The following is a 16,190-nucleotide window of genomic DNA, read 5'->3' on the forward strand; positions in this document are numbered from 1 at the left end:
TCAACAACATAGTCTGAGAATGTGGTGAGTAATGTCACTGGCATGAAATGTAGCACTACGGGTGGCAATGTGCATAAGTGGTCTCTCTGCTTCTCCACCAACCAGGAGTCCTCCAGGGAACGGGGACTGTTTACATTTTACGCTTTACCAAAAGAAAACATTCCAAGAGATTGATTTGTATTTATCAACCTTTCCGCCTTATTTGTACATGAATGCTGATTGAATATTGAAATACTTTTCATCTGAAAATACCCTTTAAATGCATTTTATTGCATCTGTCAGATCTGTTTACAGTAGAGAAATAAAGCGAAGCTTTTTATTCTTTGACGGCTGTATTTATCGTAAGTACATGAAAGAACCTGGAGTCGTATACAACCTAAAGCAGCCAAGGAACAATGTCACAGAATGATTCAACATCAGAAAGAAAAAACAGCGTTTCTATTAAATGTACGAGATTACGGAACTCCATCTGATCTTTAAACATGAAAGGAAGCAACTTAATACACTTATGATAATCGCAGATAACCATAAGAATTAATTAACGTAGCAAATCAGATTCCAAAGCATTGTTAAGTGCACGATTACGGCTGTGTCAGCTTTCTTCCTTCAAATAAAACCAATATGTCAAACAGTAGAATTGATGCCTAAAATCAAGGCCGTGTTTGCCACTAGAATGGGGTGGTGCTAACAATCACCACATGCTCCTGTTACTCTTGCCTGACTGTTGGGGACCGGAAGGCAGGGAGTGATGACCAGTCACGGCATTAATCAGTGAGAAATAGGAGAGATAAGAGCCCTGCCTTGTGTAATCAGTGTGCCCAGCGCTGAGTGGTAGAGTCGTAGTAGGGCTGCTCCACAAATGAATGGGCTGACTGCTCACCATTACACTGAGCGCTGCTGCCCCGCTTAGGAAGGAGCCGCCGCCTGCCTACGCTGCTACTATTAGTGCTCGTGCACACAATCATTTTTATCGGACGAGTGCTACCCGTGGTTTTCACGGATAGCACTTGTACCCATAGTCTTCTATGTTGCCGTTCACATGTCCAATTTTTCGTCGGACCTAACAAATCACCACTATGTGCTCACGATTCAATCTTAATATGATGATAATACTCACTGACAGTTGATGTTACAATATATATTTTTCGTCATAAACAGTATGGTGGTGTTATCCAGTTGACGGTTTGGTGGTATTATTTACTGTGCTATGGTGCTAACAAGTCACAGTATGGTGTTACATAGTAACACTACAGCGCTATTAACCATTCATGTTATGGTAATAATGTTTAGACAGACTAATTATTTGTCTTTGGAGGTAGGCCTGATCTATACAGTTTCCAGGTTCTGGCATAGCATGGTGTGCGGTGTAATTCCGAATACGGCACAAGACTCTTTGGGAACACAGTCCGCACCACTGAACCCTAGGAGGCAAGGCCAACTGTAAATCTGTTTTTATGAATATTACAGATATAATTAATGTTAAGACAAGTAGTTTTAGCATTGATCTTACTACCATTACAATTGCTCAAAACAGTGAATGCCGATTATACTAGGTGTAGATGTGCCGTTACTGGAGGCGCTTTTAAGCTGGCCATACATATTTGATAGCTGTCAGCCGAACGATGCTTCAGCCCATCGTTCAGCCAACATCTGACTCTCCCATACACAAGAGCTCAACTGAGCGCCCTGGTGTTCTCTATGAGAAAGCCGCTGTCTGACATGTGACATGAGAGAACAGTGAGATCAGCAGTTAAAAATTGGATATACATGATCACATCCCCCCATCAGTGAGACGGTGCCCCCCATACATATCAGACCACTGGCAGAATGTAATGTGTATGGGGCCTACAGGCTTTGTGTGTAGTGCGGTGTGAGCTGTACATATGGCCCACTCCAAAATACAGCAGAAAATATAACAGTATAATCTTGGTTCCTTTAGGCAAGTTGCTGTGAATCTTACTAAAGTGATAATATAGGTTTATCTGTTTTTCAAGCGTAATAGGCCCCATGAAATGATCCCTAGGCTGTCCTGTAATTCTGCCTAAGGCCTTGTTCACACGTTCAGTATTTGGTCAGTATTTTACATCAGTATCTGTAAGCCAAAACCAGGAGTGGGTGATAAATGCAGAAATGGTGACGTGTTTCTATTATACTTTTCCTCTGATTGTTCCTCTCCTGGTTTTGGCTTACAGATACTGATGTGAAATACTGACCAAATACTGACCGTGTGAACATGGCCTTAGGTGTCATCTAGCAGATGATAAAACATATCATTGGTCCTTAAAAGCATGTAGTATCGTGGATAGTTTAATCTCCCTTCATCAGAAATACAGAGAAAATCAAGCAAATTCTGGCATTAAAACCTTCCTGCCAGTGGGATGGTATATACAAATTACCACAGTAAACAAATTAATATAACAAAAACATACAAATAATAATAAAATCTCACATTACAAAATTGCCTTCTATAAATCTTGTAAAAACTGTTAAGTAAAAGGCAATTTCTAGGAGTTAAAGAGCTACTAAAATAACACTAATTATAAAAGGTTGTGCCCACATTCCCTCTGTACCCACGCTGTCTGCTGAGCGGAACAGCTCGTCTGTGAATCCAGAGAGACACATAAGGAAGCTGCTGAGCCCTGAATATGCACTCTAAGTGTGATAGAAAATGCCAAAACGTTTTCGGATTAACCCTTCATTTCCAGTTTCCTTCCATAATGTATTGATTTTTGAGATTTCACAGATTAAAATAAAAAATAACAGTGTAGCATTTACTAACTATACAGCTCTGACAAAAATTAAGAGACCACCACATGAAGACCCTGTCATGAGCAGCCCAATCTCCAGACCTGAACCCCATTGTAAGCCTCTGGAATGTAATCAAGAGTATGATGGATAGTCACAAGCCATCAAACATAGAAGAACTACTTAAATGTTTGCACCAGAAGCAGTGTGAAAGACTGGTGGCAAGCATGCCAAGACGCATGAAAGCTGAGATTACAAATCAGGGTTATTCCACAAAATATTGATTTCTGAACTCTTCCTGAGTTAAAACATTAGTATTGTGGTTTCTAAATGATTATGAACGTGTTTTATTTGCATTATTTGAGGTCTGAAAGCACTGGGGTTTTTTATTTTGACCATTTCTCCTTTTCAGAAAAAAAAAAATACAAAATTGATTGCTTGGAAATTCAGAGACATGTTGTCAGAAGTTTATAGAATAAAAGAACAATTTACATTTTACTCAAAAATATACCTATAAAGAGAAAATCAGACAAACTGAACATTATGCAGTGGTCTCTTAATTTTTTGCCAGAGCTGTATAACCTGTGTATTTTATTGACCATTGATTGTGTTATATACATTGATATACTGTACTTTTTATAATGGTGCAAACTTTTTTCATTTTTTAGCTTTTTACAGTTCACCAAATAGATGCCATAACTCGGCTGCACAGGTCATTATGACTACAACAACACATAGTATGTATGCTGTATGCTTTCAAATGCAGATGCTTTTATTTAAAGTTAAAAAAAAAACTTGTTGCAAATGCGATTATTTTTTATGGTCTTTTGTCTTTATTTCTTATTATTAGCAATCTCATGCCCACTGTACTTTTTTTATGCAGCATAAACCTGTGACCTGTGGTGCGTGTTTGAAATTTGCTATATGGCATGTTCTCTGACGAGTAATACTGAGTTTTATGCGCAAATTGTCCATACAGAATTGCATTACATGCAGAAGATCCGCAGGTAAAAATACACGTAATCCGCACAGGACTCTATCAATAAAGTTGTGCCAAAGCCAAATATCAGGAAAAAAGACAGCTTCATTGAAAATATGGCATGGCAAAAAAAGGGACACAATACACAGCATTAAAAAAGTGATATGCAAATTGCCTCTTTAATTTGCATACTTCATTTCTCCGAAGAGCATGCATGGCTTGTAAGTCTCTTTACTCTGACATGCCAGACCTGGCTTGTCACTCTCCACAAGGAGAAACCTTACCCCTTAGAGAAAAGTGGTAAAACTCCATGTACAAAAGAAACACCCTCAAAAAACACAATGAATAAACACAAGTAAACTCATTTACCTGATAGTTCACTTCTCGGCCTTTTGGCTGAGGTCAAGTGTAGTATCTTTGGAAAATGCAACTTTGGTGTGGGCCACCCTAGTAGACTCATACAATGCACACTGGGTTGGTGCGCTAGTTAGTACGCCAGGTGGCTCATAAAATCATTTGGTGGAAAGCATGGCCCCCAGGATCGATGCTATTGGGAGGGGTAAACTAAAAAGCCCGAAGTGAAAAGTTCCCCCGAAGTGGTGACCCTGGGGTGCCTTAATTCACTGGATCTGGTAAGCCCACAGATTTTGGCACATTTGCACTGCACTTCAAATGTTCTTACTATTTAAGCACAAACCCTTAATCCAGGCTTTCTGGCAAGGATAGGGGAATTTTGTAATGTAAAATCCAGGTAGCGTTACGCTGTGGAAACATTTTCAATGTTTGTGTGTTCACTTTTTCACGTGGGTCTGACACCTGGATTTCTCAGACGCGGTTCCCTTCAGATAGGTCTAGGGGTTGAGTGTGTGACTGAGGTTCGCTTGGCTTCGGCTGAGGGAGACGACTGAGTCCCTAACCCTCACTGTGGCCTTTCGGCTCAGAGGGACATGGAAAGGTTTTTTGGGCCCTTCTCCTGTTGGAGAGGGTTTTAAGAGACCAGCATCAAAGTGCACTTTTTTTAAAGTGCACTTTTTTTAATCGAAACTACCGTGCAGGAAAAGTCTACATGTTAGGGCGCACCTAAGGTATGTGATGTACTGTTAATTATTTTAATAATGCTATCAGAAACATTCGTCTCGGAGATTGCAATGCTGGGCACTCAGGCACAAGTCAAAGTACGGTAACCCAATACCTTTGTCTCCAGTGCGTTTCGTATTGATCTTTAAGAGTTAAATGGTTGGAAATGGAGTTTCCTCAATCACAGCTTCACTCCCGCTGGTGTTCGCTCAGACACAGCTGCTGTGCCCGCATGATCACAACGACATGCTGTACGTGTAAAGCATTGTGGGGAAAATCTCCCACCTAAGAAATGCCTATATGTAGCAATATTAGAAGAGGTTAGATATCAGTGTGTTTTGTTAAAATATTTATAAAAAATATGATTTGAAATGATTTTCAACAACGTTTTCCAAAATACAACTAGTTATCTGACTATCCGTCCACACAGCTGCGGAATATTTCAATATTACTATTGCAGTTTGCCCTCTCCAACTATAGATGCGGCAGATTTTACACAAGCTTGAAGTCCAAGGCCCATAAGCTGTCTCCAGGCTGTTGTAAAATGAAGCTGGCATCTGTCATTGGCAATAAGAAAGCAATTTCCATATATTTCCTGAAAACCGTGCCACACTTTGAAAAGGACCTGTCACCACTTCTGACGTCTGTTTTAGAAAAAAATGTTTTATTACCTATGAAGTAACACTTCTGGAGCATCTAATACAACTCTGTGCTATGCTGATCCTCCATTATTATGGATAATCTGACAACTGGGTGTCAGTATACCTTTCGTGAAAGAGGCGTGTCCTTACATTGCCTTGACACTGTGAGCACTGATTGGACGATGTCACTGTGTCGGGACACACCCCCAACAGGAAACACCCAGTTGTCACAGGTACTTATTAAACAGACATGTAAGCAGAACTGACAAGTCATTTAAACCCCTAAATGACTGAGCTATTCTTTTTTTTTTTTTGACGTTTTTTATTTTTCTGTCCACATAGCCATGTGAGGGCTTGTTCTTTGAGAGACAAGTTGTACTTTTAAAAGACACATACATTTTATCATGTGATGCTAAAATTGCAAAAAAAAAAATGAAATTCTACAGTTGGTCCATCATATGGCAAAACTGACCTGGCAATATTATTCTCCAGGTCAGTATGATTACGCAGATACCAAACATGACATTTTTAAAACATTTATTTAAGTTGTGAAAACAAACTTGGAAATTTGTTAAAAAAATAAAATAAATAAATTTTGCTTCTGTCGCCAATTTCCAAAACATGTAACATTTTCATTTTTCGGGATGTGTGGCTGTGTGAGGGCTTACTTTTTGCGCCCTGAGCTGAGAATGTTATTGATACAATTTCGAGGATGATACGATGTTTTGATTGCCTCTTATTGCATTTAATTACAATGTTGCTGGGCCCCAAAAAACTAATTTTGGAATTTCAATTATTTTCTAATTACGCCATTTACCAATTAGATTAATCTATATTATACTTTGATAGATTGGACTTTTTAAGAACGCAGCGATATGAAATATGCATATATTCTTTTTTACATTGCTTTATTTTAAATGGGACAAAGGGGGGTGATTTGAGCTTCTGTAATTAAAAAAATAAAATAAAAAAATTTCACTTTGTGCTGTATTTGTTGTCGTTACGGTAATTGAAGCTGCGATCATCCGATTGCTTGTAATATAAAATCTTGTAATGTAAAATCACGGACTCCTATGAATGCCACTATGAATGCCAGCTAAACACTGTCTTTCATAGGAGAATCGTCATGACAAGCACGGAGGTCTTCAGCAGACTCATGGGTGCCCCGCACGTCACAGTCACGTTGATGGGCGCATAGAAAGGTGTGTGTTAAATGCTACTGTCAGAGATTGACAGTGGCATTTACCAGGTTAACCACAGTACATTCTACTCCGCTCCACCCAAGGTTGTTAGAGGTAGATGATGGCTGAATTTCCATTATCTGACGGGAAAGATGAGGGCTCCGCTTGCGAGCCTGCATCAAACACAGGGACCCAGCATATGACGTAACTGTATGTCAAATGTCAGACAAGGGATAAGCACTGATTCCGGACTTTGTAGCTTTTTTTTAACAGTATCATTAAGACATGCCACAACTTTATGACAGGCGAGGTGCTGATGCCCAGCAGGGATGGGCAAATCCGAGCAGTGAAGTTTGTGGTCTGTACAGGACATCTAGTGTCAATGCATGGACCCCGAACAAGGACTTCTCATGGAAGTCCGTTACTGTTCGGGTTCGGCAGCCCAAACAAAGTTTGTTGAAAGGCTGCAGCCAATCAACAATCTTTTCTGGCGCGGGGACGTCAACCTGCATCACAGCCAAGCCAATACTTGCCCTCTATTTTTGATAACAAGCGCAGGTAAAACAGGCAAAGGGGTCTGCCATAAATCCATCCCATGACGATCCCCGAATGTGTCAGCTCAGCACGGCAGCTGGAACACAATGACAGCAGGGTGTGAATCTGGCTGCTGTGAAGAGCGCCTACATCAGTGAGCTTATCGCAGTTCACAGCTGATGAACTGCAGTAACGTTAATGATGTCGCCGCTCGCAGGGTGAGAATTTTCTCATGCTGTGAGTGATGACATCAGTAAGGTTACCGCAGTTCATTGGCTATGAAATGCGATAAGCTCACTGATGTCGGTGCTCTTCACAGCAGCCGGATTCACACACTGCTGTCATTGTGTTCTGGCTCCTGTGCTGAGCTGTCACATTACTGATGTCACCACCCAGCACTGCATCCGGATGTAGAAGAGTCAAGGATCGTTGTGGGATGGATTTATGGCAGACCCCTGATTATTTTTTTTTTAAGGTAACAAATGGGTAAAATAAGGTTGGGGAGAGTCTTGTACAATTAAAAGACCTTTCTCTGTGTGTTTATTACTTTTGACTATGGGGTTAGTACTGGGGGTGTCCCATTGAAGCCTCTACATTACTAACCCCTGATTCTTGATGTCAGCGCACATTACACAGCTGACATCAACCCCAAACCATCACCCCACTTGCCAACGCACCAGTGCAAGCGGGAAGAGCTGAGTCTAAGTGCCAGGATTGGCGCACCTAATGCCAGGATTGGGACCCGCTGGTTGCCTGGCTCCATGGAGATGTTTGGCTAAGCCAGGTGGTGACTCTCGAGTCAACTGGCTTTGGACCTTGTATGGACTGTCATCTCCCTACGCTTGTCATTACCTCTTCTGTGTGTGTATCACAGGTGGAGTAGCGACCCTGGGAGCTCTGATGTAACATCTGCCATAAAGCCGGTGGGTCAGCGGAAGGGTGAGACTCTGTAATGTGCACCATCTTGGGGAATTTTGCTGGAATTGCTGTGTTATCTGCCTGTTTTGTGGTTCAATAAAGTATTGCCACACTCTTTTACCCTCACCCTGACGGGAGAGCGGAATTAGGCGGGACGATCCCTGGTCCATGCGGTTTCGGCTAGCAGACTTGGGCACCCGTCGACCCCCCCCCCCCGTTTCCCCACACCATGGTTATTGGGCCATTCCCAACCTACAAATATCAGCGTGTAGCTGCCCCAGAAGTGGCGCATCATATTTGATGAGCCAATTCTGGCGCTTAGCCTCAGCTCTTGCTGATTGCCCTGGTGCGGTAACAATCAGGATAATTGTTTTGGGGGTTAGTAATAGAGAGGTGTCAGTCATACGCCCCCATTATTTACCCAGTAGGAAATATAAACACACACAGAAAAAAAATATTTGAATAAAGACTCCCCCACATCTCGTATACCCATCTATTAATGAAATGATCCCACAAAGAAATCGCAATTCCAAGTCCATTATCTTCTTTGTCTCCTGTGCCTGTGGATAGCAGTACAGCTATGCATAGGCGTCGGCTGATGAATACTCTCATCAGAGTCCTCCCTCCTTCTGTACCTGTAAGTGCCTTGTTTTTTGCTCATATTTGTTGTATTTGTCTATATTTGCCCCCTTTTTCACATGTAAAGCGCCATGGAATAAATGGCGCTATAAAAAATGTATAATAATAATAATCAGAGTCGCTTGCTCTCACTATCAGCTAGAGCACTTGACGCTGATGACAGTATGACAGTAGTAGTCATCAGCGAACACTTGACTGGTGGTAACCTTTCACCGCCGATCACAGCTAGTGGTTCACATGCTGTGCTCTGTGTGACAGTGTGGGAACCGCGATACTCAGCGGCTGTGACCAGCGGTGACTTCAGTAAGGTTATTGCAGGTCGAGAGCCGGTGTTTCTCACGGTGTCACACACATGACTGCGTGGGAACCGCCGGATGTTCGGGTTCAAGTTTGGGTATTGCTCTGGTACCAGAACCAAACTTTTTAATAAAGTTTGGCTGAACCCAACAGACCCGAACATCCATGCATCCACCCATCCCAACTACCCATGGATCATATAGTGATTGCATATTTTAGCGATTTGCCATCAATTTATGAGACCGTATTACTGCTTTAAAACTACATAAAACACTTATGTTTGTGAGAAAAGGTATTAAAAATGCCAAATTAAAACTAAAAAGTTTACCTTGTACCTTCAATTCACATATTAATTAATTGTAGCATGGCACTTCAATATAGATACAATAAACAACGCCCTAAGACTCTATGCGTATTCTGAAGACAAGAAGTGAACCATGCTAAGATGTATACTAAAAGAAATGTTTATTAGAAAAAAACTTCATAAGAATTATATATGATAAATGGTGCCTCGCTGAAAGAGACACAAAATGTGGATAGAGAAAAATAAACAGTTAAGACTTATAAAGGGGCCAGGAGCAATAAATAAAATCGAAATCAAATCCACCAAATTAATAAATTCCTTTCATAGTATATCTTATCTATCATAAAGTATGTAAAAATACCCTTAAAGGCTACGTTCACATTTGCGTTGTGCGCCGCAGCGTCGGCGCCGCAATGCACAACGCAAACAAAAACGCAGCAAAACGCATGCACAACGCTGCGTTTTGCGCCGCATGCGTCCTTTTTTTCATTGATTTTTGACGCAGCAAAAATGCAACTTGCTGCGTCCTCTGCGCCCAGACGCGGGCGCCGCAGGGACGCATGCGGCGCAAAACGCAAGTGCGACGCATGTCCATGCGCCCCCATGTTAAATATAGGGGCACATGACGCATGCGGCGACGCTGCGGCGCCCGACGCTGCGGCGCACACCGCAAATGTGAACGTAGCCTTAGATAACATTTACATGTTTGACTTAAATCAATCTTCAAAATTTTCCATACATCAGCCAACAGGACTAGAATTATAACGTCATTACTTGGACTTGCTACATACAGTGGACATAAAAAGTCTAAACACCTCTGCACACATTACAGGTTTTGGTAATGTACAAAAAATAATACCATACTATACCACACGGTTTCCTCCTTTACTGTCACCAAAATTCTGTACAACTTCATTGAAAAAGAAACTGAAATAATTTTGAGAGGGAAAACAAAAATAACACAACTAAAATAGTGTGGTTGCATAAGTGTGAACACCCTTTTATAATTGGGGATGTGGTTGTGTTCAGAAATAGCCAATCACATTTAACCTCGTGTTACATAGTAATCAGTGTACAGCTTACCCAAAGTGAAGCATGGTGGAGGCAGCATTACGCTATGTAGCTGTTTTTCAGCACCTGGAACTGGAGCTTTATTCACGGTGGAAGGAATTATGAAGTTTCAAATATCAGTCAATTTTGCAACAAAACATTTAGGCCTCTGCTAAAATGTTGAACATGAAGAGGAATTTCACCTTTCATCGTGATAACAACCCTAAGCATACTTCCAAATCAACAAAAGAATGGCTTCACAAGAAGAAGATCAAAATTTTGGAATGGCATAGCCAGTGTCCAGAATCAAATTGAAAATCTGTGGTTTAACCTGAAGAGGGCGCTGTACACAGGAGATGACCACACAAATAACAGATATGTAGCCCTTCTGCAAGGAAAAGTGGACGAAGATTTAAATTTCATGCTGATAGACTACTACTGAAAATGAAGAATGGTGTTACGAATTCAAAAGGCACTTCAACAAAGTGTCAGTCTAAAGGGGTTTTCCCACGAACAAAGTTCATTTTAATTAATAGTTCTTGGAATAATAATAAATTAAAAAATCGGATGTGTTTAAATAAAATGCTCCTGTGCTCAGATAATCTTCTAAATGTGCAGGAACATGGTCTACCACATCTCCTGGGCAAATGAGGTAACAAAAGAAAGTATACCGACAGGACAGCAGTGGGTCACAGCTGATTCTTTATGTGAGGTAAAACATTTCCCTGCCTGTTTTTAAGCAATGTTTTACCTCACATAAAGAATCAGCTGTGATCCTGTGCTGTAATGTCTGTATACTATTTTCCATCCTCCCCTGCCCAGGAAATGTGGTATGATCAGACCATGTTCCTGTACAGTCAGACACAACCATTACACAGTACACAGCAGGGGCACATTTACAAGATTATCTCAGCACAGGAACATTTTTTTTAAAACACATCCAGTTATGGAAATGATTATCATTCAAAAGAGTTATTAATTAAAATGTTGATTAAAATTAAATTTGTTTGCGGGAAAACCCCTTCGAGGCTGTGCATATTTATGCAACCACATTATACTTGGTTATTATTCCTGTATTTTTGTTTTTCCACTCGAAAATATTTAGGCTTGTTTTTCACTGGAATTGTACAGATTATAGGTGACATTAACGGTGGGAAAAGTTCTGAAATATTTCTTCTTGGTATGATTTTTTTTTTTTTACATGTCTTAAAAATGTGTGATTTCATATATTCATAGATCTATTCTTACCCCTTCTACGCAGGGCCTCCTCGCTCTCAGGTTTGCGACTCACAGACACCACCTTCATGGTAAGATGAGCCCCCCCTTGGCGAATAAGTGACACCACTTGTTTATGACCGACCTTCACAACATTTACGCCATTCACCTGCAGAAAACAGATGGCGGTAATCAGACGGAAATTAGAGAGCGATCGTTATAGAGCAGCAGGTGAGGATGGATTAGCTATAGACTGTGGCATAAGGAATTTTATCTGGTTCATGTATTAAGTATTCCAAAAATATAATCTTGCCTTGAGACACAAGCAACCTAATGAAGCAGACAAAAAAACTGGAAAACATTTCTGTACACATTCAGCATGCCACTACATTTACATAGATCATAATGTTATTTTTCAATCCTTCCTACTGGGTATAATGTTACTGGGATTGAACAGAATGGACAAAAAGATACAAAAATGAAGAGGAGACAATATGTAAGTGCAAAGAAAAAGTGGAGAATCTGACCACAGCAACTGATCGAAAAGTCGGGGTTAGAAAAGACTTAATTTTCTTGGCACTTATAGGAAGATCCGAGGATGATTGCAGTATGGATTCAATAGGGTGAATTCACACTTGGCGAAACAGGTGGATGTACCACGGTTTTGCCACAGTCATGCTCGAGTTACTCACTGTGTATACAGAATGTCGCGCTGTAGTATGCAGAGAAGGTGCTTTTACATGCAGCTTTCAATGCTGAATTTTGCCACATTGAAGTCAGAGATGAAAAAGCAGCAAAACTACCATGTGTGAATATGGCCTTAAGGTATGAGACTGCATGCTGATTCCACACCTCGATCAAGAAGTCTCCTGTCCTAAGACCTGCTCTCCATGCTACGCCATCGACATCCACAGATTCCAGATATTGCAGAGCAGGGAAAGCTGGTGTAGGTGTGAACTCCTCGATTGGGGTCTCTGCTACAAGAAGATTTATTTTGACAATAAATTAATATGTTAATTTTAAACATCCCATAATTTGTTCTAAATATTTGTATGAATAGGACTGGAAAAAGCAAGCAAATTCATAAACTACTATTTACTCATTTTCTATCCTGCCATTCATGCCATAGTCCATATTCTATATACTTAAAGGGGTTTTCCCACAAACTAAAGTTCATTGTATTCACTAGATATTGGAATGAAAATAAGATTTACAATATGAAGTGATAAAATAAAATGTTCCTGTGCTGAGATAATCCTATAAATGTGCCCCTGCTGTGTACTGTGTAATGGCTGTGTCTGACCGTGCAGGAACATGGTCTGATCATACCACAGCTCCTGGGCAGGGGAGGAAGAAAAAGTATACAGACAGGACAGCATGGGATCACAGCTGGTTCTATTTGTGAGGTAACATTTCTCTGCCTGTTTTTAAGCAATGCTTTACCTCAAAGAAAGAATCAGCTGTGATTCTGTGCTGTAATGTCTGTATACTCTTTTGCTTCCTCACTTTCCCAGGCGCTGTGGTATGCTCAGACCATGTCCCTGTACGATCAGACACAGCCATTACACAGTACACAGCAGGGCCACATTTATAAGATTATCTCAGCACAGGGACATTTGTTTTACTCACATCCAATTGTGGAAATTATTATTATTCCAAGATCTATTGACTAAAATTAACTTTTGTTCATGGGAAAACCCCATTAAGTGTATAGAGTGGGAAATACAATACATCTTTAAAAAAACATCCAAAACGTGAAGTAATTTTACCCAAAATATAGTCACAAATCTTGGACTAACTACATCTTCATGGTCCTGATAGTTGTAGCCATTAGAGATCAGACCCACAGTTGGGCTGGACTTCATGCAAACACTTAATGAGGTCTAAGACTGAAAGCTTGAATGATGTAATAGGTAGACTGTGCCAGGACACCTAATACATAACCACATACCGAATAGTTGGATTTATTTTGCAAGGTTTCTACTCTGCATACAGATGGGCATTTGTCATCAGATTTCAGAATACAAACTGCATACATTACTAAATAGAAGAATTGATGAGTCTGGTGTGCTTACTATGAAAATCAATATAAAATCATTTTTGGAAGTTTTCTTGCCAAGTATTACATTGAGTTCTTTCAGTACTCATAAAATACTCATTTTTTATTTTAGAATTATACAGCAATTCTGACATGTATTTTCACAGTAAATATCTGAGAATTATCACGTCTGAGAGATCTATTTATTTATTAATGTATGCAGTTTGTATTATGAAATATGCTGATACATCTGCTTTATATGGGTTGTCTCCTAACACATATTTATGGCATAACTACAAGATATGGCATGGTGTGGGTCTACATCACTGGGACCTGCACCTATCTCCAACGGGGCTCCCTAATTTGCTGTTTTAATGGTGCAGCCGCCACAGTGACAGGGTATGTGGCTGGTATGGGAAACAGTCAATCGCACATCACCCCAGCCAGTAATCCACGCCCAAAGCTGCAGTGACACTTCATCACATGATGTGACCGTAAAGGCCCCCATGCACAATAGACTAATGTGGTCTGAACCTGCCGATATCCTCAGGTTTGTATAGGAGGACACTGTCTGACTGATTGTCATGAGAGACATTGATCATGCGTGTCTGATTTCGGAGTGCCGATCGCATTGTTCTCCCTGAGATAAACTGATGACCGATATCTCAGCTGGCAGCTTCGACCGAATGAGTGCTTCTGTGTATGTGAGTGTCCGCTGAGATGGCTGTCAACCAAAAGATCGGCCAAAGCATTGCTCAACCAACAACTATCTAATCAGTATGGCCAGCTAAAGATTCAATGAATATTAGGTGCACTTACACCCTACATACCTGGCAGGAGAATGAACGTTTCATCAAATGCTATTCCTCCTAACCATGAATAAAGGGGTATTCCCATTTTCAAAATCCTATCACAATATGTAGTAGGTTTATTAATAAAAATAATAATAATAATAATAATATTAGCAAATGCCTCCAATTAGAAAAGTAGTATAGTACAGTACTTCTGATTTGCTATGTCACTCCATGTGCACAGCATTGCAATAGCGTATATATCCATGGTTACAACTACTGTCACTATATGAGTGGTCGTACCCATGGATACCTAAGCTACTACAATTGTCTACATGGGGTAAGCGACACAGTGAATTAGAAGAACTATACTACATTTCTAATTGGAGATATTTCCTAATATTGTTATTATTGTACCTACCACATATTGGGATAGGATCTTCAAGATGGGGATACCCCTTTAGGTCTGCCTGTCAGTGAATGTGTTTTCAATAGGTTAAATGAAATAAGCACCTTCTAATCTTCTAGCAGCAAATTATATATATTATATATATATATATATATATATATATATATATATATATATATATATATATATATATATATACACACATGCATACAATACTGTGCAAATGTTCTAAGCAGGCATGGAAAAACTGCTGCAAAGAAAGGAGGCTTTCAAAAATAAAGATATAATAGTTTATTTTTACCAACTGACAAAATGCGACACTTTTGCACAGTACTATGTATATGTAGTTGGATCATTATTATGTGGTTGGTGGCCCTTTACTGTGTGCCTATAGAGAGTTCTCCGTAATAAGACACAGTGCTTTTAGGTTAGGTTCCTACGATGAGTTTTTGGTGAGTTCTTGACGCGGCGTCTTACAGTTCCAGCAATGTGGATGGGATGTATAAATATCTCATGGCCCCTGTGCAATGTTTTTACGCAGCGTAAATTAACTTGCGGCGGGGGTTTCAAATCCGCAACATGTCATTTCCTCTTGTGAGGTTTAAGTGCAGATTTTTCCATAGATTTGCATTAGGTGCGGAAAATCTGCAGGTAGAAATTACATGTCTGTTTTTTGTGCATTTCGCTGTGGGAAACTCACTAAAAAAGCATGTAATCCACACACAGGACTGTATCAATAAGGTTTTGTCAAAGCCAAATACCAGAAACTATCAAAGCAAAGTAGCTTTATTAAAAACATGACAGGTCATACCAAAAAAGCTGCAGCGTCAAAACAACACATGCTAACAATGCACTCAAAAATGGAAATGTACCTAATAGGGGCAGAGGTGATGCCAAAAATCTGCAACATCAAAAACTCACCAAACACCTATGGGAACGTAGGCTTACACTGAATAAAGCTCAGAGGCAAGAAAGACAGGAATTGACTCCTATTGCTCATAATGGGAACCCGCTACGAGCAATGTACTAAGACCGGTTGTATTTTGGCACCAGCCTAGTGATGGCTGAGACTACTGATATCAAAGGAGCAAACTAGATTTGTTGCTTCGGTCTTGGCAAACTGTTATAAATGTGTTGGAAACCGATTTCCTCATCTAAAGAAGCTATCCCTGCTAGTGTCCCAACTATGTAAAGCTATCATGTAATAATCCTACAGCCACAACCTTTCATGCAGTATGATTCGCTAGTCGGACATACCTTTTGCTCCTCTTAACACAAAACCAAATCCCTCCAGTTCCCTCTTCTGCAGCCGTGCAACCTTCTCCTGGATGACATAATCACTGCAAAAATTCACATGACAGATCAATACCAC

General features: G+C 40.3%; 1 protein-coding gene across 9 annotated transcripts in view; it reads right to left on the reverse strand.

Annotated features, from left to right (window-relative positions):
- SHANK3 (SH3 and multiple ankyrin repeat domains 3) overlaps positions 1 to 16,190 on the reverse strand; it is a 521,647-nt gene that overhangs the window by 53,019 nt on the left and 452,438 nt on the right. For 8 of the 9 annotated variants that reach the window (XM_077264301.1, XM_077264303.1, XM_077264297.1 and 5 more), the window contains 3 exons: positions 16,076 to 16,158; positions 12,433 to 12,557; positions 11,614 to 11,749 (listed from right to left, as the gene is read on the reverse strand). In XM_077264301.1, coding sequence (XP_077120416.1) covers positions 11,614 to 11,749; positions 12,433 to 12,557; positions 16,076 to 16,158 — 344 coding nt within the window. The remainder of the gene's footprint in view (positions 1 to 11,613; positions 11,750 to 12,432; positions 12,558 to 16,075; positions 16,159 to 16,190) is intronic. The other variant, XM_077264298.1, reaches the window with a different exon arrangement.

The sequence above is a fragment of the Ranitomeya variabilis genome, chromosome 5 (genome assembly GCF_051348905.1).
Source record: "Ranitomeya variabilis isolate aRanVar5 chromosome 5, aRanVar5.hap1, whole genome shotgun sequence".
Taxonomy (NCBI): Eukaryota; Metazoa; Chordata; class Amphibia; order Anura; family Dendrobatidae; genus Ranitomeya; species Ranitomeya variabilis.